We start from the raw sequence: 25,200 nt of genomic DNA, 5'->3' as shown, positions 1-25,200 counted from the left end.
AGCGTTGCATAAAAACATCGCTATATATTCTTTTTTTTAGTATAAACAACTATTGTGCTATCTGTAATCAAAGTAGTGCAAGCGGAGTCTCGGGGAAGGGAGATTTAAACATTTGTTTCTTTCAAGGTGTGATCAGCCAGCACATCACAACTGATTAATTTCGCTTGTTTATTACCCAGTTGGAAAAGAAAGGTATATCCGTTCTGTGCACGTGCAGTTATTACAAACTTTGGTGCAGTGCCACGTCGTCCTTGTCTGTCCAACAGCAAAGTTGAGAAAACTAATAATAAAATGAATAAACAATAAGCTCTTAATTATCAAGAGTGCATACAATTGAAACACGTTATTATGTTAGCCTTGTTTGATTCTCAAAATATAGTTTGTTTTTCTCGATACTCACGGTGACAGGCTTACGCGTTAACTACTAGTATACAATTGGGTAAAATAAAGGTAATTACCTGCATGAGCAATGAATCAATAAACGGAAGTATCATTCGTAGCACTGCGCGGAAAGCCGAATTTCAGGGTCAGAAATTGCCTTACACGTTCATGGAAATTCTGCATTTCCGTCAGAATCATGGAATTTCGGACCTGTTTACGTTGCGCGTCCGGTCCTGTACGTTCCCTAGATTCTCTCGGAGATGGACCACTGCCGTGTACGGTGCGTTTAAAGGGCCTTACACCCCCGGACACATACCCTTGAAATGACATTCAACGTGTATTGGTCCGTGTGGCGATGTAATGTGAATAATTTAGCGGCAATTATCACCTCATTATCTCCCCGGGTTCTGGCCTATGGAGTGCGGCTGTGCGGTATAGCAGGAAATTCACCGTGTAATGGTCCGTGTGGCGATGTGATGTGCATAATTTAGCGGCAATTATCACCTAATTATCCCCCCGCATCCACCCGGTTACGCCTTCAATATTTCTTTTGTCATGGAAAGCGCTTCAAGGCTACTGCCTCCCTCCCCCCTTTTACTGGATTTTGCCCCCCTCCCCTCTTTCCACATTTCTCAGTTTTTTATCAATATCGTGATAACGCCACATTTATTCCGTCTGAAATATCGATTATCAGTGTAAACAAAGATGTCTCATCTTATTCATGTCGTTAACCACCGGCTCTTCGGTTGTTCGGATTGAGATTGTTCGGGTAGTCCTTTGAAATGCCAGCGTCTATTTGTTCTAGCTTCTAGAAGACGTCGTCATCTGCTCTCGGCTGGGCGTGAGTGGCGCAGAAGTGTCGTACTGAAACCTAGCCTGTCGAGGTAGCTTAGTCCGTATGATTTGCCGCTTCTATAGGCCTATTAGAATGAGGTTCGTTCCACAATCCAAACGGACACGCTGTTGTAATTTCTTCATCCGACAAAAAGTCCGGGGCAAAGCCGTATATGTAGTCAAAAGTCCGGGCTGTAGTGCTTTACAAGGACGTCGGAAATGTAGCTCCATGCCGCGATGTTCTGCATTCAATGCAATCCCCTTGTCTCAGTCTCGTCGTAGAATAGTAACCAAGCTCCAAATAATCCCGGGCATCGCTGGATAGAACCCACGCTAGTATCCAGACACAGGGATAGCGACAGCACACATCTGCACACAACCACACGGACTTCTCAAATGCCAACTGAAATATTTGAAAATTATAACAGGAGCGTTGATTGGTCCTGGTTTTTAAATCACGTCCCAGAAGCAATGCTATTGGTTGTACATTCCTTTACATAATTTGCATGGACATAGACACAATTACCTGTGAAACGCCAGGTATGTCTATTGTATACATTTAGCTTTGAACGGCCTGATTACTAGTATTTCACAGTTACACAATACCTGCCAGGGAAGGTGTAAAAACATGCGGCTGTGTCTTATCGACAACAGCTTGAAAAAGCAATAGGTTCGTTAGCAGTACAAAGTAACGTTGTAAGTAAATCGTACTATGGACTATATAACTAGCGACATAAATTGAATAAATCGAGTCCAAATATAACATGTTTTAGAAAAATATCACTAAAAAGCTATGGACACCATTCATTGCAAGATGAACATGTGTGTGTTGTACCAAGGAAGTTAACACGGAGACACGGACCTAGTGCCTATGTTGATAGTAATTCGTGTGTGTCGTGTGTCGTTAATCTTTCTTCTTATCAAAGTGATACGCACTGTAGTCCAGATTTATGTGACTTTAATAAACACCTCAGTCTATACACAAAATGAATACAGAAAAATAAGATTGTTTGTGACCTTTGTCTTAGAAAAAAAAACAGACAGCGCATAACACATCAAACTGATAATTGTTTTTACAACAGGCACATTTTCACAAAAGCACAGCTTCACATCAAGGAGGCTATATAATGTCCTTGTTCACATCAACTAAGGACATTATATAATGTCCTTGCATCAACTCGTAGATTTCAGAAACAGATAGACCATGGCCTGTTGTTCATCTACCCGTATACCATCTACTAGACTGTAAAACAAAATCCAACCATTTTGCTTTTTAAATTGTTTTTTCGTGTCGGGAAAATGTTATGACGTTACGTCGTTACTGTCTTATTCCAAAACAAAGAAAATCTATTTCTGCTAAACACTGAAATTGGGTTGGCGGTGTAGACGTGCCACACAAGGCTAAATGTTACGTTCTATAATTGTCTTATTCTACTGCCCAAGTATTCATCATATTGGGTTCGATTATTTGCATGGCCAAATATGGACGCCCAGTGAAGACTTGTTAGCATAAGCTGACATCTAGCCGCGGCGACTCCAATGGTATGACAGAGTTTGCTTGTATATCATTATAGTGTTCCGGAGGAAGACAATGTAATATTGATTTACAAGTAAAATAAGCCTTTCCACCAGAGTCGCCGCGGCTAGCTGACATCATGGGTTGCTTTTTTCCAGAATCAAAACATTTATAAACATTAGCTTTCCTTTGTTCAGACAAAAAAGCATATCATTCAGTTTGTAGATAACATTATGCATATCAACACTGCGCTGGACAGACAATTAAACTCAATAAGCATTCGAACTGCAATGTAAAGCTTAATAGTACATCTTGTTTATAATTAACGAATAACTTCACGCTGAATCGGGTCACCTATTTCTAATGAAGAACATTGAACGCCAGGCGCTTGTGGTTTCTGTCTAAGAAAAAACGCACCAGACAACACAATACACATCCAACCAAAGCAATAAACTGAATGTTTGTATTCACACCAAGAAAATTACTATTCTACAACAGTACATTTCAAATCAACTTGTAGGGTTAGGTCTGCCACTGTGATGGAACTGTAGCGCCTGTTATCTATACATCAGATAGAGCCGCTTATGTATCGACTTCGTTAAACAAGAGGGTCTGTGATTTTTCGTATAATACTCATTTTGCTTTGAATGTTTTATCATTGGGCATTTGGACATCGGTTTTCGTGTCGGGAAAAAAGTTATGAGATTATCTCATATCCTAGTTAACCGCCTTTTGTATATATCATGATCAGCTGTGGCTTAGGGCCAGGGCGGGTTCCTGAGCGGGCGCGGGTTTCTGAGCGGGCGGGGGGCTCAGCAGGGCGGGCGAGGGCCTCAGCAGGGCGGGCGGGGTCTCTGGCGGGCGGGGGTCTCTGGGCAAAATAAATGTCGCCCAGCTCAGAACGATCGCGACCGTCGTTTGGATCTATCGGCGTCCCGCGCGGTTCCCCGTTGGAAATGTCGGCACGTTCAAAACCCAGCCTCACTAATCATGATATTAGTGTTTTTGGAGACCTTTCTTGTCGACCTAGGTAGATTTCAAAATAAACGACATTCAACATATTGGAACGCTAATTTTGTTCGGACGGACGATCTGCAGCTGGTAGAAACGCTTCTATCTCGCTTATAGCAGATGGCCCCTTTAATACTAGTATACTCATGAAAATTAGATCACGTTAATTCAAGCCATTTTGTTCCGCTTTCTACCAGTAGAACATAATTTTACGTCAGTAATGTACAGTCAGGTAATTGCCACCTAGAATGCACGAAAGGCCGTATATAATTGCCATCCTTTTGTAATCCATTTTCCACTACACGTCAAGTGTAAGGGTGCCGTAAATTCCCATCCACTTTCCAGGTCCAGGTGTGTAAGAAAAAATCTAGGACCGGACACGGTGATCCCTGAAACCCATGTACACAACCATTACACGGTGAATTTGACAGGTGTGTAAGGGCCCTGATACTCCTTGAAATTCGACTTTTAGAGCAGTGTAGCATTCGATGTTCAATAATAAAAAGAAGTGTGCATATTTTCTGAAATATATTTATAGAAATTTTACAAAGCTTGAAATTGTAGAATGTGACCAGGATTTGTTCAATGTTTTTACCATTGGTGACACAATCACTTATGGTCTATAATTTCATGCTTTTTTTTTTGTTGTTGCTGGCAGCGGTTTGACCCGGTTACATTTGGCGTTGTCTCAGGGGTCATTGGCATAGTCGCATTCCTTTTCGACATAATCGGATTCAGCGTCGACCGCATCGAGTCAAAACAAACAACAGCACAGCTTAACGAAATACAGGATCAGATTCGGAAGCTGGACAGGAAGGTGGACGAGTTGACAGGAAGCGTTAGCGACCTACAGTTGGGGCAGGAATACCTTCGACAAGTCTTCCTGTATGGCAAAGACGAACAACGGCTGAGGAACATGCTGGATACACATGCTAAAATGCAAATCAGCAATGGACTGTACGTGCTACCTGGCGGCGACATTCAAGATTGGGCCTCCAGTGTCCTCAGATACCGTTCAGATGGAATCCAACAAGTATGTGCATTTTGTAGTAAAATTACTTCAATAGAGAGAGATATCTGATAGGTCTGACCTCTCTGTCACTGCCTGAAACATCTGATTATAATTCAGAAGAATCTAATGGAATGATGATAAAAAACATATTTATCCCTGCTTATCCCTATTTCTTTCCCTTAGCACGTTGTGAGGAAATTCTTTTCAAAGCAAGATACACTTCAAGATAGATGCATTTTGTTGGCATTTTTAGAATATCAATTATTAATTTTGTCTTTCAAAAAACTTTGTGACTGTCATGATATAAGTATCGGGTCATGTCTGACAGAACGGTCAGCAAATATTGAAAGCACTTTTTTACACATCATTTACAATATTTTGAGAATGTGTGAAGGAAGGATAAGGTTCTGGTATACATAATATGGTAGGGCTACATCTGCGATAAGTTTGATAGAAACCTTGCCTATGATGGTATGTTTGCTTTAGTTGTCTTAATTTGTCTTGATTTTTACAGGTACTGCACAATCTGCTAGACATGGTGAAACCACACTCTGGAGTCTTCGGTGGAAAGTCTCTGTTTGAAATATACAATCAACGACTCATCAACGAGGGTCAGAAGTATACGGAGAAGGTATCACAATTTACATGTTATGATTCTCTATGTTGAATTGCACACCACATATACAATTCAAAGATGCACGGTAAACCTGTGAAGACGCGAGTTGCGCCGCTTAATGGGGCTGTTAAAACTACACCGATGACAATCTTGATCCGCCTCACAAAGGTGCAGAAATTTGAATTTTAATTGGATTATTAAAATGATATTCGTGAACGTTTATTACAATATTTGGATTCTTTAGTCAATCACATACATAGAATTCCGACGCCTAACATTTTTTCGCCATTATCTTTTGCAGAAACATTGAGCTTTTGTGGCATTATGCTGATGTCAACTATTTCCAGTCTGTGGCTCTCAGACATGTGCCAGCACAGACCGATATGTAAAAATGACATTATTTTGATTTATTTAGTTATAATTAGAGTAATTCTGACATACAGATATCAAAAAAGGCAGCGCAGGTCTATGGGCTCATTGCAGGTGGATACGCTGTATGGATTGCAGCTCTACGAATCGAGGGGCGTACGAGTGAAATTTCAACTAAGGCAGCAGAGGCAAAGAGAGAGCTCAAAACTGTACTATCATCCTTGCCAAAACATCGTAAGTCTCTAAGCTTTCTCGTTATTGTTTGATAAAGTGCGCAGATAGGCGTTGCCGACTGCACTACCCTGCGTGAAACGTGCCTCCGTCTCTGGCACTCCGGGACGGCGTCTTCGGGTATAGGACCCGAAACGACCCACACCCCTTGCTACGCCTGCCGGCGATTTAGGGATGCCATAGTTCAATCAGTGACGGCGCGTTCGGCTGTAAAGCCCGACACGGTCCCTGTTCCTAGTGCTCACACTAGGAAGGCGTGTTCGGAGGACCCGCACCCTGGCTGCGCCTGCAGCTGATTTTGTGATATCTTACATGAAACATCCGCCCATGTTCTAGTGCATTTAATCGTAACTTCTTATTTCTTTTATTTGTTAACTGTCTAAAAACAATTAGCTAGACACACTCCAGGCTTGATAGATAGCATCAATTATTATTTCAAAAAAAAAAGTTGTCTATGGAAACACTAGAATACAATAGATATTATCATGTCATACATGGGCCGCAAAACGTCCGATACTGGTGTTTTGGACCGGGTGATAACTTTCGTTATTATATGTGGTTCCTCTTTTATCACACGGGCTTCAATAAGACATAAATAACGCTTTTAGAGTGCGCCAGTTGCGCCGCTGTCAAAAATTGGAATACCTGATTCGGAGGTTGGAATAGATGTTACAGTTTTTGTTTTTGTTTGAGGACACAAAACTCTCTCAACTTCTGGTTCATTTCGCATTAAAATGTTGTTGTTTTATTCGCTGGGTATGACATTGATAAAGTATTCTTGATGTGTACCTAAACGTGTACTTAACTAATAAGCCTACCCCCAGGGGACCTTTCAGTGTACAGGGTGATGTTGTTAAAGCAGAAAGATCTCCGTTCAGGTGGCCTCCCAACCTTGTGCAGCTTGTTTTGCACATTTCATGAACACCAGAAATAGACAAAATAATGATGAAAAAATATGCTGATAAGTGGTTGTAAATGTCATTTGAATTAAGGTTTGTTCACAATAATATTTTAATTTTAGCGCAATATCGTACATAGATGAGCTTTAATGTTGGACGATGAACCGTTAAGCTACACATTTTAGATGACATATTATAGCACTAGATGTGCAATGTAGTACTTGGGGATTTACGGTAAGCCTACATTACAAAAGGACGTCTTCAATGCTTTATTTGGAGCATTGTAGATGTAATTACGTTTATTTCGGACATTTAGATAGGGAAACGATTTAATCAATTTTCAAGCATCAGGTGCCTGTTGTTTTTTTTTTTTTCTTTTTGTTTATTGAGTGTAATAAGAATACATTCGTATTAAGCATTTTTGACCGGACTATTGAGGACACGTTTAGAATCGTGATTGTTGACTTGGGACTTTATGACAGCAGGGGAACTGCGTCGAGTTTGCGAGCGAAGAACATTGTCCGTTCAGTGTCCTGTCGGAACACGGATCAACATCCTGTCCGCCATGTACGGTCGGACCTCAGGCCAGTTCTGCGGAAATCAGATCTACACCACAAACTGCCGCAGCACAAACAGCGGGGCTAGGGTCAGGAGCAGCTGTCAGGGGAGGTCCAGCTGCACAGTGGCGGCCAGCAACGGCGTGTTCGGGGATCCTTGTCACGGCACTAACAAGTACCTGGAAGTTGTCTTCACCTGCATAGGTAAATATTCAAGTTGCATCTGAGCTTGAGGTTGAATTTTGTACGTTACGAAACAAAACAAGACAAGAGTTCGGAGACCTCAGATCTCCATGAAATGTTTTGATTACGAAAATGACTTCCATATTTGCATAATATATGCTTGGCCATGTACATCTTTGACTGACTTACACAGGTCACAATGTTGTCCAGTTATTTACCACTAAGAAGAATTATGACACGTTTATGCAAATTAGGAAGTCATTTGCATAATTGATATCTGTTAATGCTCCACCTTCAATAAACTACATATGTTACATGTATATGAGTCATATATGCAAAGACTACAAATATAGATTGTTGTCATTGGGTATGCAAATTAAGTTCAAATTTGCATAATTTGCACTTCATTATGTACATCTCTGTCTAAGCTGATTGCGTACTAGATATGATGGAAATCCGTTGTTCCTTTCTTTAGTTATTCTCCTTGGAAGATTTTGACATCACCGCTCATGCAGTTATAGAGCAAGCTGATAGGGGGCCCAAACCTACACAACTTCTTCCTTACATCACAAGCTATCTGCCACAAAAAAATCAAGACCATATAGTAGGTCTAGGTCAAAAGATTTAAAAAAACTTTAGTTCCGCTGCAGTACCAAGGTCACATACCAGGAGGCCCAAAATCGACCTTGACCTTTGTCCTTCCAACACCTACAAATACACCAAATATTATTGTAATTAATTTAGAGGTTTTCGAGTTATGCTGACCACAATAGTCCGGAAACACAAACACACAGACAGAAAGACGGACAGACAGACACACAGACAGACACACATGTAGATAAACAGACAAACAGACACACAGACACGCCAAAAACAATATCTCCATTTTTCATTGAGATAATAAGCAAAGGGCATCTGCAGTCGTGTATAAACTTTCTTTAGAAACTTTAGAAATCAGGGAATCTATATTCAACATAGCCAGGCAACTTCAAGGTTAATGTTGGGTAACACTGCATTGAATTTCAAATGGAACATTAACATGTTGGCAAGGAGGGAAGATTACATAACATAGGGTAACTGATAGCTTGATCACGATGGTCACACGAGCTAGCTGGGACGTAAAGGGATTTGTTAACTCATGCGCTACCGTATTTCGGATAACCCTAAGTTTTATTATACTGTGACCTTGTATCGCCTTCTGGATTGTAACGAAACCAAATTAAGTCTCTTTAATAATAAACATAGTAAGTTCAATGCTGCTATGATACCGTAAGCGTTCGTATAAAAATCATGGATATACTATAGTTACGTTTGATTATTTAAAAAAAAATTGAATGAGACATGTCAACACATAAATTCTAATGTGGTATACATGTATGCTCCGTCTAAATAAGGACTATGCCATGCACCAAAAACACAATTTTAATGGTATATATCAACATTAGTATGAATCTTTGTTCTGATTTAATGTCATAGAAGGAATTTGAAACGAGTATATTCCGCTCAGTCTGTATAGGGCCGATCAAAAAGCATGATTGTTGGGACATTATATTTGACAGAAGGGGAAGAACGTCGAGTTTGCGAGCATGGAAAATTGCCCATTAAGTGTCCTGGTGGAAAACGAATCAACATTAAGTCCGCCCTCTACGGTCGGACCTCCCGCGAGTTTTGTGGACGCCAAATCTACACCACAAACTGCCGCAGTAGCAACAGCGGGGCTAGGGTCAGGAGCAGCTGTCAGGGGAGGTCCAGCTGCACAGTGGCGGCCAGCAACGGCGTGTTCGGGGATCCTTGTCACGGCACGAACAAGTACATGGAAGTTGTCTTCACCTGCGAAGGTGAATATCCTTGTTGCACTTGAGATAATAACTAAATTAAAAAAAGGCATCTGCAGCTGGTTAAAACATTTCTATTGTATTCAGAAATCAAGATATCTATACTAAACGTAGCGACGTAACGAAAGTAAACCTATGGTATGTAGCATTACTAAGTTGCATAGGGGAAATCTTACATGACGTAGGGTAACTGCTTAGCTTATCCCATCGGCCACACGTATTGGATGGGACGGAAATGGGGTGTGCGGTGAACTTAATCTGTGGTAACTCCTGTGCTACCGTATTGCGGATAAACGTTAAGTTATATAATATTGTGACCTTGTATCACCTTGTGTCGTAACTAAATAAAATAAATTCTCTTCAATGCACATAGTAAGCCCAAAGTTGCTATGATATGGATGTTGCAATCGTCCGTTTTACTGCAGCGAACATATTTTTTTCACGCTTGGTTAAGGTACGACTTTTTATACGACATGCTCACACAGAAATAGAAATGTAGCATGAAAATATGCTCAGCCCCAAAAAAGTACATGTGATGCAACCTATATATATATTTATATATTTATTATGTTTAGCCATACCTAGTATGGCTCATCAACATATTGTTTTTACTCAGGTTTCTTCTTCTCCTTCTTCTGTCAAATCTTCAAATCGATTCATCTATTGAATCATGCATTTAAACATAGGGGTGTCACATTTTTATATTTCACCCATACTATCGCTGAAATATGTTTTTTTTTGGTCATTCCCTTCTTCTACTGTCAAATCTTCATATATATCATTATGTATACTATGGAAAACTTCATTCCTCCCTGGGATTAATCTTTTTTAATTCAATTTTGAACTGGGTTGATTATGCGCAAGAGTGTAATTTTTAGCGGATATTTTTCGACTGGTCTAGTTAACATGGAGATGGCACGGAATATCCCATTCTTGCAAGGGGAGGATTCTTCAATTATTTATTTCAATTTTGAGCTGGAGTTAGCAGAAGTGTATTTGTTTAAGCGGATATGGTTCTGGACTGGTCCATATTATGTTGAGGTGCTACTGGAAGACTCCATTCCTGTATGGAGAGACTAATTGTTTTTAAACTCAATTTTGGACTGGGGTGATCCATTTTTTTAGTGGAAGTATTTTAGAATGGTCCATTGTTATTTTGGGACAGTCCATTTTTTGCATGGCGAGGAGTATGGCTAAACATGCTGTATTTGCTCGCAAATGTTGCCTTTCTAGTATTTATATAGGTTGCATCACATGTACTTTTTTGGGGCTGAGCATATTTTCATGCTACATTTCTATTTCTGTGTGAGCATGTCGTATAGAAAATATGTTCGCTGCAGTAAAACGGACGATATATATATATATTCGGACTGTAATGCATTTTTGTTGTACATGCGGACTGTTCAGGGCAGGTTAAGAAGCATGATTATTGATCATGACTTGGGGTATTATTTACCCCAGGAGCGGAGAAGCGTCGAGTTTGTGAGCACGGTGCATTGTCCGTTCAGTGTCCTGCTGGAAAACGGATCAACATCAAGTCCGCCCTGTACGGTCGGACCTCCCGAGAGTTTTGTGGACGTCAAATCTACACCACCAACTGCCGCAGTAGCAACAGCGGGGCTAGGGTCAAGAGTAGCTGCCAGGGAAGGTCCAGCTGTTCGGTGGCGGCCAGCAACGGCGTGTTCGGGGATCCTTGTCACGGCACGAACAAGTACCTGGAAGTTGAGTTCACCTGCATAGGTAAATATTCATGCCGCACTTGACGTTGGGCTTTAATTTCATAGAAGAAGAACTTTATTGCGCGACCATTGTAGCAGGTACAAAGTATGGCAAGAACAGTAAACATAGAACAAGACATAAGTATGGAATAAAACAATTCACTACAACAAAATGACTATCTTAGGTTTTACATTAATCAAGTTTGGCTAATTTTGAGTATCAATATTTTTTCTAATAACAAAACAATGTTTTATATATTTTCCTATTTCAACACTGTATGAGCTGTTGCATCTAAATATATAGTCAAATCTATCTGTGGCATTGAGTGTCTTAAAATCTGACGTTGTACGGCAAGATAGAGTCATAGTCCTATGGTCTTTGTTCGCACCATACAGCTTGCTTGCCCAACAATACCAGCAAAAATCGTAACCATTCGTTGAGTTTTTGTTTCTTTTTCCTACGGCATCTTAGTAAGTCTTAAAAAGATAAGTTGAATATATTTCTATACCTTAACGGTGTTATGAACGTAGCATAAAACGTCGTATGTACAATATAAAACTACACTTAGTACTTCATGAAATAGTTGTATATCTTTAAAATGTTGGTGCTTGATAAAGTACACCTATTCTTCTTTCTTACAGTGTAACACGATGATTTTTTGGAGCAGTACCGGCTACCAGGCAGTAAACAGAATGAATGTAACCTTGACGGCAAGTGCCCATGCAACCCTCCATACAAGTGGTGCGGGAAGACTGCGAACCACTGTAATTGTGTGTCAACTTATTTTGTTTATGCCTGTTATCGGTAACTCTCTTCTTACTTACTTCTTTCCATCTTCATTTCACCCTCCCTTCTCTCCCCCCTCACTCTCTCTCCCTCTTTGTCATGCTTGAACACATTTTGGGTGCTTAATGTTAACCCGCTAAACTTTTTACTTAAAACTCTAACAAAGACTGATCAGATTGAAATTACATGGTTACAAGGTGAATACTACTTTTTAACTATTTAACATTATTCCCTATAATCACAATTCCGTAATTGTTGTTTTGATTAAGGAATTTGCAAATTCTTGTTGAAGAGTGGGAAACATTCAGATTGTGCGGTTTCCTATATGTTAGAAATCCAACAAGTCTAATAAGAAATTATTGTTCTGTCAGAAAAGTATATACTGTGCCTATAGAATATGCATAGTTTTAATGATTTTAAATATCAGCTAATCAGATACAGGGTCACAATGTCCTGATGTTGGCAAATGTCATACCGAGTTTACTTGGTGAAAAGTGAGCAACAATCAGATTGCGAATTTACTTGAAATTACGTAAGACAACATGTCCGAAGAAATGGTGACTTTGTTCGTAGGGGTAGACACTGTGCAAATATATTATTACTTTCATTACTTTTTATTATCACCTATTCAGCTAAAGGCACACAATGTCCTTCTTATGACAGATTGTTTCCCTTATTGTATACTACAAATCTCCCATAGAAGTTGACGATGTGCAAGTAGAACATGCCATAGTTTTATTACTGTTTAGTATCATTTGTTCAGCTAAAGGCACGTAATGTCCTTCTGATGAAAGATTGTTTCCTTTAATGTTTACAACAAGTCTGACATAGGAGTTGACGATGTGCCAGTATAATATGCCATTTTTTTTTTTGCTTTCTATAACCAATTATCTGCAAACAAGCACCTCATGTCATTGACACCGAATCAACTTGTATCTTAAACGACAGGCTGTTAGTCCACCACAGGTGTATGAGACATGTGTGAAATCTGTATCTTAGCATAGATACTTCGTTGTAGCATTTCTACCAAATCGAAGCTAGTATACATTATACATAGGTAACGTTAAGTGAAGTTTAACCCCGGTCTGTACTGTTGAAAGTCTGAAAACACAAGAGTAAAAGAAGCAAAATCTGTACCATATAAATGCCCAAGGTTAAGCATATACTTAGCTCCTTGCTATAGAGTTAACACCTCTGTGAATGCAGGTAAAATAAAACACCACTTGTTTTTTCTTTTGTCCCTGGTAAAACTTTCATCTGCACATCAATGATGTCAGCAGATTTATAAGATCATGTTCATATGAAGAACTTGTAATGCGTAAAGAACTTGAGATACAGAATGTTTGCCAACTGATCAAATGAGTTCGTTATAAGATAATCATTTATAGGCTTGAACAAGCAAGGGACTAAGTTGTGAAAATGTGGTTATAGTAGCGATCATGCGAAGGAAAACCTCTGAAGCAGTAACTTGCCTACTGAGTTACATCTAGTTTGTTCCAATGCCAAGAAGGAAAACAATTGAAATCATTGTTAATATCAAGTCTGTAAAACTTAGCAGGTACTAACACTGCTAAATGTTTGCTATATTTGCTGTTTTACATTGTGACTGGCGATGTTGAGGAAGTTTTTCTTGTTTATTCTTTCTTTTCTCCATTATTCTAATAAAGCTTATTATATATTTGTTGCAATTAAATGGCATCTGTGATTTTAAAAGTGTCAGTGTTACAGGTTGGTTGTATGTTTATATATATATATTTGTTGGTGTGTGACTGTGTGTAAATGTTTGTGAATGTGTGTGTGTGTGTGTTTGTGTGTGTGTGTGTGTGTGTGTTTGTGTGTTTTAAAATGACACATAAACAAAAAAATTCCGGTCTGTGAAAGACAGATATAGTTTATTATCATATAGCCAGGTGACCTTACCCCGATGATGAAGGTATTCATGATATTATGATAAGATTGTTCAGCCAACAAGTGTGTTTAAAAGATACATTTGGTATCCGACTTTTACCCAACCACCAGTCAGCTACAGTCTACTTCCTCCCGTAAACGGCGTTTACGATCAACATTTGCAAGGCAAGGTATGGTATACGCGTGTTGTAATCACTACAACGATTTAGCATTGTCATATTACGTAGTGTTTAGTCATAAATACGTTATATTGCCAAAATAGGCATTATCACCCATGGTTCTTTTTTAGAGCAGCGCCTAAGGCGTTTTCACTCTCCTCCCGTAAAAACATTTTTTTTTTCATCGACATAGAATGTTTTCTTCGAAGCCTATGTAAGAAATAGATAAAATTACATTCATACGTATGCACGTAAGGTTTGATTGCCGAGAAAATGACCTGAATGAGAGAATAAAAAAAAACTCTGTGACAAAAAATAACTTACTGTTTTACTTTAGAAAATTGGACATTTGCAATTTTCGTTCACGTTTAGGATTGATTTACATCGTGTATTTTTTTGTCCCTCGAATACCCTTTCTAAATCAACAAAATATGCAGGATAATAATAACATGCATGAAATTGTGAGATTCGAAATGTGCACATGAGCTAGTTTCGTTTCAATTTGTTGAGACATGAGGAAAGGTAGGGACAAACGTTGAAATTTGTCAACACATAAAAACATACTGTATATCTGTATTTGTATATCTGTGTCTAAGTGTACCAGTCTGGGTAAAGGTGTTTTAAAATTACACGTAACAGTTATACTCTACTTACCGCAGGTGGATTGACGCGGTATTACCTCGTGACATTCTTAAAGACAGTTCCAGACAAAATCCCATGACAGCTATCATTTTAAATTCGCCAGGGATATAATGTTGCTTTGAAACTATTTAAACAAAGCTTCTTTGACAGGAGAAAACTGCAGTTGTAGTAAGAATTGCCAGACGACGCTTTTGGTTGACGAACGAAAGGATCGTGCATGGCCTAACGTGGTAGTACCACATGCATGGATACGATTCTCTCTGATTTCTAAAACTACTCCATTTCAATTGAGAAAGAGGTTCAATCTCAAACTTTTGAAACAAACTGCTATTATTGTTTAGGGTTTGCTTATTCCTTTATAATTTACCGTTTGTTCCCTGTTGTTTTACCTCACTGCAGAAATCTGCCGCCCCCGTTACACCCTTGCCCCTACTTACCTTCATCTGCTTATAGAAACACCTACACGCAACAAAGTAACTAACAGAGTATCCTTCGCAGTGCACACTGAGTCATTGTTATGTTTTATCACGGTCAAGTAGATCGCCAGGGTTGTCGTATTTCCTTGACAACCACTAAATGTGGCACATAGCTTACGTAGTCTGTCCCCTGTAGCCGGAAGGGGGCTCTGGGGCAGAAATTACTGTTTCCGTTACTAGCTTAAAGTGTGTCGATAATTACAACCATTAGATCAAAGAAGTTGGTCTAATGGTTGTAATTATCGACACACAATCGAAGTTGTCAGGAAAGTCACAATATGATGAATTACTTCTATCAAACTTGACATGTCTTCAACCGAGAATTTGTTAAATTTTTGGTGTAATGGAGTAAATTCAGACTTCCACCTGACTTGCTTTTGATATTATCGAAAGTTTGACCGTTACCCAGTAAAGAAAGTCCGGTCTTGGATAAGGCAATGTAGAACACAAGAAGATGATGCCTCCATAGATAGTGAGGAAAGAGAAGATGAGATGTGGAGGCCGAGTAAACTGTATTTGTGGCTCAGCAACGCCGCCTTGCAGGTAAGCCTGTAATGCCAACTACACAAAGACATACGGCATTTGATTTCCAAGCTCTAAGCATGATCTCAAGTCGTAACGTTGCTATGAAATATTGTGATGGATGTGGGGGCTGAAGCATAGTCCGTTGCCAATCTGTAATGCCAAGAGTCAACAGTTTCAAAATTCAGTAGGTGATAAGTCACTTTGGTATGTATTTCCTCACGTTATTTCACTATGGATTATACTATGTTGGCCCTGCCACAAGTCGAAATAAAGGGTCGTTTTCCTAGCTGTGTGTTAGTTAGACGCAACAGTTGGCGCCTGCTCCTTACTAGGCCCCATAACTAAGAAGGGTTCAAAACTTCGAAAACATTTCTGGAGAGATATGTTTTTCGGTTGAATCCTCGCAGTGTTCTGGCGGCTATGGCAGGGCATGCATATAACTGCTTTCAATTCATGGTGTAAATTTTGATTTCATGGGCTATGACTCATTTTTAGCCAAATTTTCCAAAGACTTTCATGCATTACTGGCATATACTAGGACCTTTGCGTCTCCCATGAAGTGCATTGATAAATACTGAGACGTGGACAGGCCATTTCTGTTTTTGCTCGTGTTATTTTCATCTTAAATCTGTTATCAAACAAGTGGCAAGCTTAGGTAGGCTCATATTTATTCATGAATTGTCCTTTCGGTTGTTTTTTGCCATCCTTTCAATTAGTGTGACTCAGTTTGCCAAGAGCTTCATCATGTATTCTGTAGTAAACTAATAAGGTGAGGAGAGGTCTGAGACTAAGTGAATGTTGCACTTTGTCCTTGTCAATATTCATTCCGCCTATTTTGTTTATGCCTCAACCCTGTGGCGGTTTCACTGCATGTTGTATTCAGCCACGGGATCCTTCCCCAGCAGCCAAACGGCTGCCATAGCAACGGTAACTGTTGACCCCTTTTTGACCCGATTGAACGCATGTCCATATTGACGCTCTTTGTAAGTCTATGGTGCTCTTTCCAGCTCGCCATGAAATAGCAAACACTGTACGAAATAACGAATTTGCGGGGTGGAAATCGTGTTCCACGCGCCTGCAAATTCGAGTTTTCCGTGACTCCCCAGGTCGTGTCGACCTGCCCAGCTCTTCTGCACGGGACCCGCGCAGTCCTGGGAAATACCGGATATGCACCACTTACGCTGCGCAGGAAGTGTCCGCGCCCTGTTAATTCTCGTGCAGCTAGAGGGAAACTCATACACATGTCCTGCCCAGTGAACGCTTTGCTGCCGGTATCTGCATAATTTAGCGACAATTATCACCTAATTATCATTTAATTACTCGTGCAGCTAGAGGGAAATTCATACACACGTCCTGTCCAGTGAACATGATTGCCGCCGGTAGCTGCATAATTTAGCGACAATTATCACCTAATTAGCATTTAATTACCATCCAAGGTTTGACCAGGCCTGGTCTGCGGCCAAAATGCCCCCCCCCCCCCAAAAAAAAAGAATATCCCTTATGCGCTTTCCACTTTCCCGGCCCAAAACCCTGTGAAAAGATGCTTTTATTGGTTCACAATGGTGATTAAACTTTCATTGTTGTTTCTCCGTTATCCACGAATGCCACTATTTGCATTTTGCGGCTAAGTATCGGCTACAAAAGTTCCAAAGAGTGTGTTCCTTTTTTGATCTTGACGACTCCGCCGGCCACAGTCGCTCAGGTCAAATGAAATTCAGTTCTCAGTGCCGGTCTCCGTGATGCTGTCATTCCTGCACCTTTCCTTCCATATGCTTCAGATAAAAGCGCAGATACTCCCAGTCAGATTAGCTCGCTTGGTCTCGCATCAGTACTAGTTAAAAGAGTGTCGTCCACAGTTAGTCTTGCAACAAGTTCTAATTGGGTCCTTGAAAATCCTTGAACTAGTAGACTGTTGCCTCGCTGACGATCCAGGTCGCGAGATTTACCAATGTTGATGTAGGAACACGACCAAAGCTTCTCAGTGTTCCCAGCGCCGTGGCTGCCTATACCTGGCAAAGAAGACAGGGAGTGGAGAGCATATATCCACACATAGCCTGTTTACCAGTCTCTACCGAACGGTTTAGTCTGCTATGCACCGATCCGTTTCTGTCAGTTATGCCTCTCCGTAGACCGAGCTAACTGATCCAAGTCCGTACAATTACCCCATGCGCGGTATTCTCACATGGCGGGCAGGTAACACTCCCTGCGCCGTAGAGATAACGCGGAACGCCCGATGGTATGGTTTCCAGGCTAGCCCACACACTAAGTCAGTTACTAGTAGTCCTCATCTGGGATACGTGTGCCAACTAAGAGATTTGAAAATAGCGACACGGGCGTTGATTGGCTGTTGTTTTCAAACCATATACTATGTGAATTGCAATTGGCTGACAGTCATGTTTTACAGAGCCCTGCACAAATAAAGACACAATGAGTTGTGAAATACCACGTGCCCGCTGGTCAAGTCTTTGTTGTGTAATTATTCAGTGGTTTATTTGAGATGCACGCTTGTACAACAATAAACTTCCGTGTTTACAGGTTAATAGTACGTAGAAATTACTTGTTCGACTCAAAATTTAGTCAAATAAGTTCGTTTCATTTCAACACAGACCATTCCAACATAGACCATTGCAATTGATTTGCCCCCTTCCCGGTACATTTGAAAGCTTAGTTCACTATGACCATGTCTATGCACCAAAACAACCGGTCATCCTTGTGTATAATGTCCTTGATAATGTGTAGCACTAATACAGTCTTAGACCAAGGAGGTTACCTGATTAAACCTCCTTGCTTAGACTTGCTCTTGAGTATTTCAAATAACGCCAAATGCCTTATATATTCAGCATGAATTGCAAGCTTGGAGAATAATTGCAAGCCACACTCACAAGTTTCATCACATGAGGCCATTACATAGGTTACATAAATAAATACATAAAAATAGATATAGGTTACATCGTCATTGGCGATCGGAGTAGTTCTATCCGTATGAATATTCAATCCGATCCATTTTTTTGAGTGTGAACGGGGTTTAAATAAATTAATTCTCGGGTGTAGCATATGGTGACGCGACGCCATTTTCATGTTTCCTTTGTTTCATGGCTCCTTCTTTTTACCATGCATGCACAAGTACACCACTCTAGACAGGACTATAGGAACAAAAGGACGTAACACAAGTACTAGTATTCTGTGTATTTTCAACTCCTTCTTTTTACAGGAAAGATTTACAAAAACAGAAAATCAATATGGACGCCGCAAAGACATTCCAATACACATCTTACAACATTATGCACAGCTTGTATCTTACAGACGACTCGTGTTTACTTTTTAAATACAATAATTCAAATCATGTCAAATGATCATTTCCCATACGCCGATTGGAAACCATATCATCGGGACCTTCCCGGCGTCTCTGCGGCGTTGGGAGTGGTACCCGCCACCCAGACAGATTGGCCCGCTCGGGGGTATAGTTCGCTCCCGCTACGATGGCGGCGAAACTAAAGCTAAGAAGACGAGCTATCAGAACGGTTCAATATAGCACACTGGGTCCAGTAAAACACACCTAAGCCGACACGTAGAGACAAGATACCAGGCAAACCTCCTTGGTACACCATATATGTTACCACAAGAATATCCTTGGTTATCCATGCAACTTTTAGAGTACTCTGAAACCTAGCCTGGGTGCCAGACCACCGCGCTCCTGGCGCTAATCCTTCGGCCGGGGAAGCAACTCGCGCCGCCGCCACAGATAGCACACGGCCCACTAATTATCACTAGCGCGATAGAAATCAGGGTTCGGCTGCCAAGCGCTCCCGGGTGCCAACTCTATCCCTACTTCTAGGTCTTCCCCGCCCAGAAGGGCTTATCATCGCATCGCGCGAAAGGTCTGGTATCCAGGCTATGTGAAACCCACACTATTGCCAGGGCCTCCACGTACGTACAAAACAGCTTGTCTGGTGCGCCCCTAACTCTCCTACCCTGGAGAAACCCGACTAGGGACCGGGCTGCTAGCGAGTCTCTTCGGCGGTCCGAGACTGTCAGCCCGCCGGATCTAAATTAACACTACGGAGAGTTGTAGCCCGGGAGTGGACCGTGCCTTTTACCCGCAAATGCAAGGACCGGTCAACTCTCGGGATTTTTTAGAACTCCCCCGGTGCGGTAATACAATTTCTATCGGCGGGCTTAGAGCTCTGGGCCGCCGACTGAAAGGGCGCGATAACAGTCTGGATCCCAGCGATCTAAACCGTCATAGTATCATTCGCATTCGGTAATATTATTTTCAATCCAAATACTACCCAACAGAAATTTATTTAGTCCTTTACAGTCCTAAATTTATTAATGATTTTTGTTAAGTGTCGAACACAAAGTCACAGCAAATAAAGAACATTTGCCTATCACAGCTCCGTGTAGTTCACACACCGTGGCTTATAATGCGTGAGCTAAAGCTTATTGTTATCTACCCGGCAGGGTCACACGCGAGTGTGCAACTGCCTGGGAATCAACGCACAGCTAACTGTGCATGAAAACGCAGAATTTTCCCGGTCGGCACACGCCGGACCCGGAAAACTCTTCACACTTCCTGCCCGCCTTGGTTTTAACGGACATGCGCAGACTCGGAAAGAACCGGAAACCTGAGCTTTCACGCAGTGAAATATTCCTTAACCCTCATACACCCGAACACTTTTTTGCGACTAAAATGACTGAACGGGGTCAAAAATGACCCCAAAATGTTTTGTTCAGTAAAATCTCCCTTTTACCTTTTTTCGCCGATTTTTATCCGTACATTGCTTCATCAATGTAAGAGGAATGTTTTGGCTTGTTTAGGTATAAATAATTCCAGTTCATTATGATAATTTATGCAAAAAGATCAGAAAGACCACGTTTTGAACTACTCCTATTTAGACCGGAAGAGGAATTTTGAGGGCCCGCCCCAAATTTTATGTTGTATATCTCCCTAATGGCTTACGCCAGAGCCACCAAACTTGGTGAATTTTCATAAAATGTCCTTAACAAAAAATTAAATTGATAAAGTAAGTTCATCGTTTTTCGTGTTGCCATCGCAACGGGTTTTGGACAGGCATATCTTACAAAATCTGCTAATTTCAGTTAAAACAATGACGTGTCGAGGAATTGTTGGTACACCACATTTATTTTCTTACATTGTTATCATCAGCATCATCATCTTATATGTAATCCAACATAACTTTCATAATCTAACATTAATATTTTATGCTGATTTCATGTCGTCATCGGTCAAAATCCAAGATGGCGGATAGAATCACATAACAACGTCATAATGACGTCATATTACGTCATAATGACACCAAATTTGTTATGGTGATATTAATTCACATGTGCATCATCCTCTAAAAATTTAGCGGTGATACAACAAGTAGTTTAAGAGTTACAGAGGACATGTCTCAAAAACAGCACATTGTTTTTGCTGGGGTCAAAAATGACCCCAGTGGAATCACTCCAGACTTTCCTCTATAACGTCAACAGTATTGCGTCAATCTCCCTAGAAAATTAGGAGAGGTTAGAATTGATGTCTACTGACAAAGTCACGGAAGGAATTTGTTTTTCAAACAAAAATTTTCAAATGGCACATCAAACTCCGCGCCTGGGGTCAAAAATGACCCCGTTCGGGTGTATGAGGGTTAAGCAATGTCAAATGTCCACTCAAAACGTTTCGTTCCATGACCATGGTTTTTTGCTTCGTGGCTGGATGTTTACCTGGGACAAGTAGAGCGTCCAGATATTGAGTAACAGTAAGGTAAGTTTTGAGTTTCTCGTGCAAAACTTGTAAGGCAAGGCCAGAAACAATTGCAAAATGATTAACGCCCTGAAACATATGTGGATCTCTGCCATACACACATGTATGTACGTGTAAAGGGAATCTAACTAGTTGAACGTAGATAATAAAGGAGAAACATTTTACTGGACAGGTAAGCAAACGATGGGTTCGTTTTAATGTCGCCTTTAAACTCCACCGTACCGTAGCCGAAGCCAAACCTCTGCTTGGAGCAAAGAAACCAAATCAGAAACAAGGTCAATGCACTCCACAAGCTGCCTGTTACTGTGTTGGTAGGCAGGGTCAAACCATTCCTCACTGAGGGGGGATACTTTTTTAGCGAAAAGGACGTGAGGCTGGAAAAGCTTTCGCACAGTCAAACAACGGGCAAACGACTTTGCTTTCTTTTTAACATCAAGACACCTTCCGACACCGAGGAACTTTGCTACAGTGACCAAAAGAGTGCCGCGAACAGAGGCGGCGAGGCGTGATCGATGCCGTTACGTGAATACGCCCATTACTTGTAATTATTGCATTTCTGTCAATGTCATTAGATGGAAATTTACGTTCCATATAAAATTTTAGGCCTGTCGAAACGTTAGCAGGTAAAGAGAATGTCCTGTTTTTGGCGAAGCCTTAGGGGCGAGCTTAATAGTATATTTTACGCCCGATTTGCAAGAATTCCCAGAATTCCACAGGAATTTCAGGAATCCGTCCGGCCAACTCTGTGGATGCCCTCCTGTCACTTGATACCTCATTAGCCCGTCTGGCATCTAGGCACTCAGCAGTCGATGACAGATGACCTACTTTTACGTGGTGTCAGATTTCGTACTGTCCGGAGTGTGTCAGGGAGTTCACCGGATCTAGTATTCTAGCTTTGAAAAGGGTTTGCACATCCCAGTTGATCTATTATCACTAAAACGTGCTGAACATCATGCCTCCCACCAAAAAACCTCTGTAAAAACCAAAACTTGAGGAGATCCAGGCATATAAAGAAAGGCAAAGTTTTAAACGGAACGATAAATAACTTGGGTTACCGCTTGGGCAGTCTACACTGAACGCTTTACAGGGAGGCGTGCGGTGTCGGAAAAACAACAGTAGCTCCTCGAAAACACATCCTACAGAGCTTGTCATGAATAACAACCAAAACATTCATAGGAGCCCCAGCAAACCGATTTTCTTCCAGCCTAGTTTCTCACCCCACCTATCCAACAATGCCAGAGAAAAAAGACACTACAACGGGAGTGTACTCCGGCCTTTCCACATATGCTAGGAACTCCTCGAGTTACATGGTGCCTTTCTATATCTGCTTGGCAGATGCCTTTCGGATTTTTTAGTGCGTTTTGCACAATATTATGGCAGAACTAAGATCTAGAGTGCTACGTTGGTACTTTCCTTACAGTGAAGTAAGATCAATCCAGACACCTTCGCTAAGGCAATGATTTTTAATTGCCACACTTATTATCTCCATGAAAAAAGGCTTTTTCATGAGATACTGTTTTGCTTGCGTTTGGTGTCTGTGTGTATGTATGTGTCACCGGACGCTTAAAGTCGCCATAACTGTAGAACCTGTACATGGATTGAAATGATTTTTGGTATGTGGGTGGGTGTTAGGTGGAGGAAGGTCAAGGTCGATTTTGGGCTTCCTGGCATGTGTGACTGGAACTGCAATGGCGTATTTGTTAAAATCTTCAATGTAGAAGAACTGAAGAGTGGATCGACAGATCGTCATGTTCTTTGGTACACAGGTAGGTTAGACCAAGTTGTACACACTTAAGTGCAAACTATGCAAATGAGACCGAATTTGCATAAGTTAAAAGGTAAATCATTTGCATGTGTGTCGTCGGATGCTTAAAGTCAGCATAACTGTAGAACGTGTAGATGGATTGTAATGATATTTGGTATGTGGGTATGCGCTGGGAGGAGAATGGTCAAGGTCGATTTTGGGCCCCCTGGTTTGTGTCCCTAGAACTTCAATGGCCTATTTGTAAAAATGTTCTAAAGGGGTTTAACTGAAGAGAGGAACAACAGATTTTCATGTTATTTGGTACGCTGGTAGGTTGGACGGAGATGTACACACTGAAGTGCAAATCATGCGAAGTTATTGTGTTTGTGTGTGTGTGCGCGTGTGTGTATGTTCGTGTCACCGTGTTTGTATGTATGTGTCACCGGACGCTTAAAATCAGCATAACTGAAGAACGTGTGGATGGATTGAAATGATATTTGGTATGTGGGTAGGTGCTGGGAGGAGAAAGGTCAAGGTCGATTTTGGGGCCCCTGGTATGTGTCACTGGAACTGCAATGGCGTGTTTGTAAATATTTTCAAAGGAGAATAACTAAAGAAAGGAGCGACAGATTTTCATGTTATTTGATACGCAAGTGGGTTGGGCAGAGATGTACAAACTGAAGTGATAATAATGCAAATTTTGACTGAATTTGCATAAGTAATGAGGAATATCTACTTCTCCATTGTGGGTATGGGCTTTGAGGTCACACCTGTTGAATCCATTGGTCTCTTATCTAGGGCGAGTATTCCCCAATTCCCAACAGCTGGTGGTTCCGCTGCCCAAAACCAAGTAGATGTAAGGGTGGTAACTCTACTAATGGTGTTGCAGAAAGTTATATGTACCTTTTGTTTCATAGTACGGATGTTATATTCAAAATGTAGGTACCTTTAGAACAGGTCAATACAGCTGACAATAATTTAAGCTAATGAGGACCTAATTCGCATAATTTATGCACAATCGTGTATTTCCCTAACCGTAAAAGCTGTGGCTGTCATATGTGAGATGTAGGTATCACTAGGAAAGGTGAATACACCTGGATATAAATTATGCTAATGAGGACCTCATTTGCATAATGTTTGCTGAAACTTGTATTTCCCTTACCATAATAGCTGCAGATATCATATTTGAGATGTAGGTTCCTTCAGGAAAGGTTAACACACTTGTCCATGAATTATGCTAATGAGGGCCTCATTTGCATATTTTATGCCTAAATGTGTATATCTCCTACCGTAAAGGCTATGGATGTCATATTTGAGATGTTGGTACCATTAGGAAAGGTAAAAAAGCCTGGCCATAAATTATGCTAATGAGGGCATCATTTGCATAATTTAGGCATATCCCTTGCCGTAAAGGCTACGGATGTCATATTTCAGATGTAGGTAATTTTAGGAAAGGTGAACACACATGGCCATGAATTATGCTAATGAATATCATTCGCATAATTTATTCATAAATGTGTATTTTCCTTACCGTTAAAGCTACGGATGTCATATTTTAGATGTAGATACTTTTAGGGAAGGTGAATACACCTGTCCATAAAATATGCTGATGCGGACCTCATTTGTATAATTTAGGTATAACCTTGTATTTCCCTTACTGTAAAGGCTACGGATTTCATATTTGACATGTAGGTACGAAAGGTCAGAAAACCTGGCCATAAATTATGCTAATGAGGAGTTTCTGCATAATTTATGCATAACCCTTACTTTAAAAGCTACTGATGATATATTTCAGATGTAGGTATCTTTAGGAAAGCTGAACACACCTGACCATGCTAATACAGACCTTGTTTGCATAATTTATGCAGAAACTTCAGGATTCCCTTACACTACAGTAAATGCTAAGGGCGTCATATTTGAGGTGTAGGTAACGGGAGGGGAATATCCTGCATTTTCCCGAAAATGTTGCCTTTCTAGGTTCTATTACGTGGATACCCTCTGGCACACAAAACAAAACAACCAGCGGCAACA

At 40.7% G+C, this 25,200-nt stretch overlaps 1 protein-coding gene across 1 annotated transcript in view; it reads left to right on the top strand.

Annotated features, from left to right (window-relative positions):
• Nucleotides 1–13,662, top strand: part of LOC136437597 (uncharacterized) — a 31,587-nt gene extending 17,925 nt beyond the window's left edge. The window contains exons 8-14 of the mRNA XM_066432218.1: nt 4,401–4,775; nt 5,269–5,385; nt 5,814–5,973; nt 7,352–7,630; nt 9,169–9,447; nt 10,906–11,184; nt 11,805–13,662. Of these exons, the coding sequence (XP_066288315.1) occupies nt 4,401–4,775; nt 5,269–5,385; nt 5,814–5,973; nt 7,352–7,630; nt 9,169–9,447; nt 10,906–11,184; nt 11,805–11,809 (1,494 nt within the window). The 3' untranslated portion in view covers nt 11,810–13,662. The remainder of the gene's footprint in view (nt 1–4,400; nt 4,776–5,268; nt 5,386–5,813; nt 5,974–7,351; nt 7,631–9,168; nt 9,448–10,905; nt 11,185–11,804) is intronic.
• Nucleotides 13,663–25,200: the final 11,538 nt, after the last annotated feature.

This window comes from Branchiostoma lanceolatum, chromosome 6, assembly GCF_035083965.1.
Source record: "Branchiostoma lanceolatum isolate klBraLanc5 chromosome 6, klBraLanc5.hap2, whole genome shotgun sequence".
Classification (NCBI taxonomy): Eukaryota; Metazoa; Chordata; class Leptocardii; order Amphioxiformes; family Branchiostomatidae; genus Branchiostoma; species Branchiostoma lanceolatum.
The sequence above is the reverse complement of the archived record's forward strand: the minus strand, read 5'-3'. Positions and strand labels throughout refer to the sequence as shown.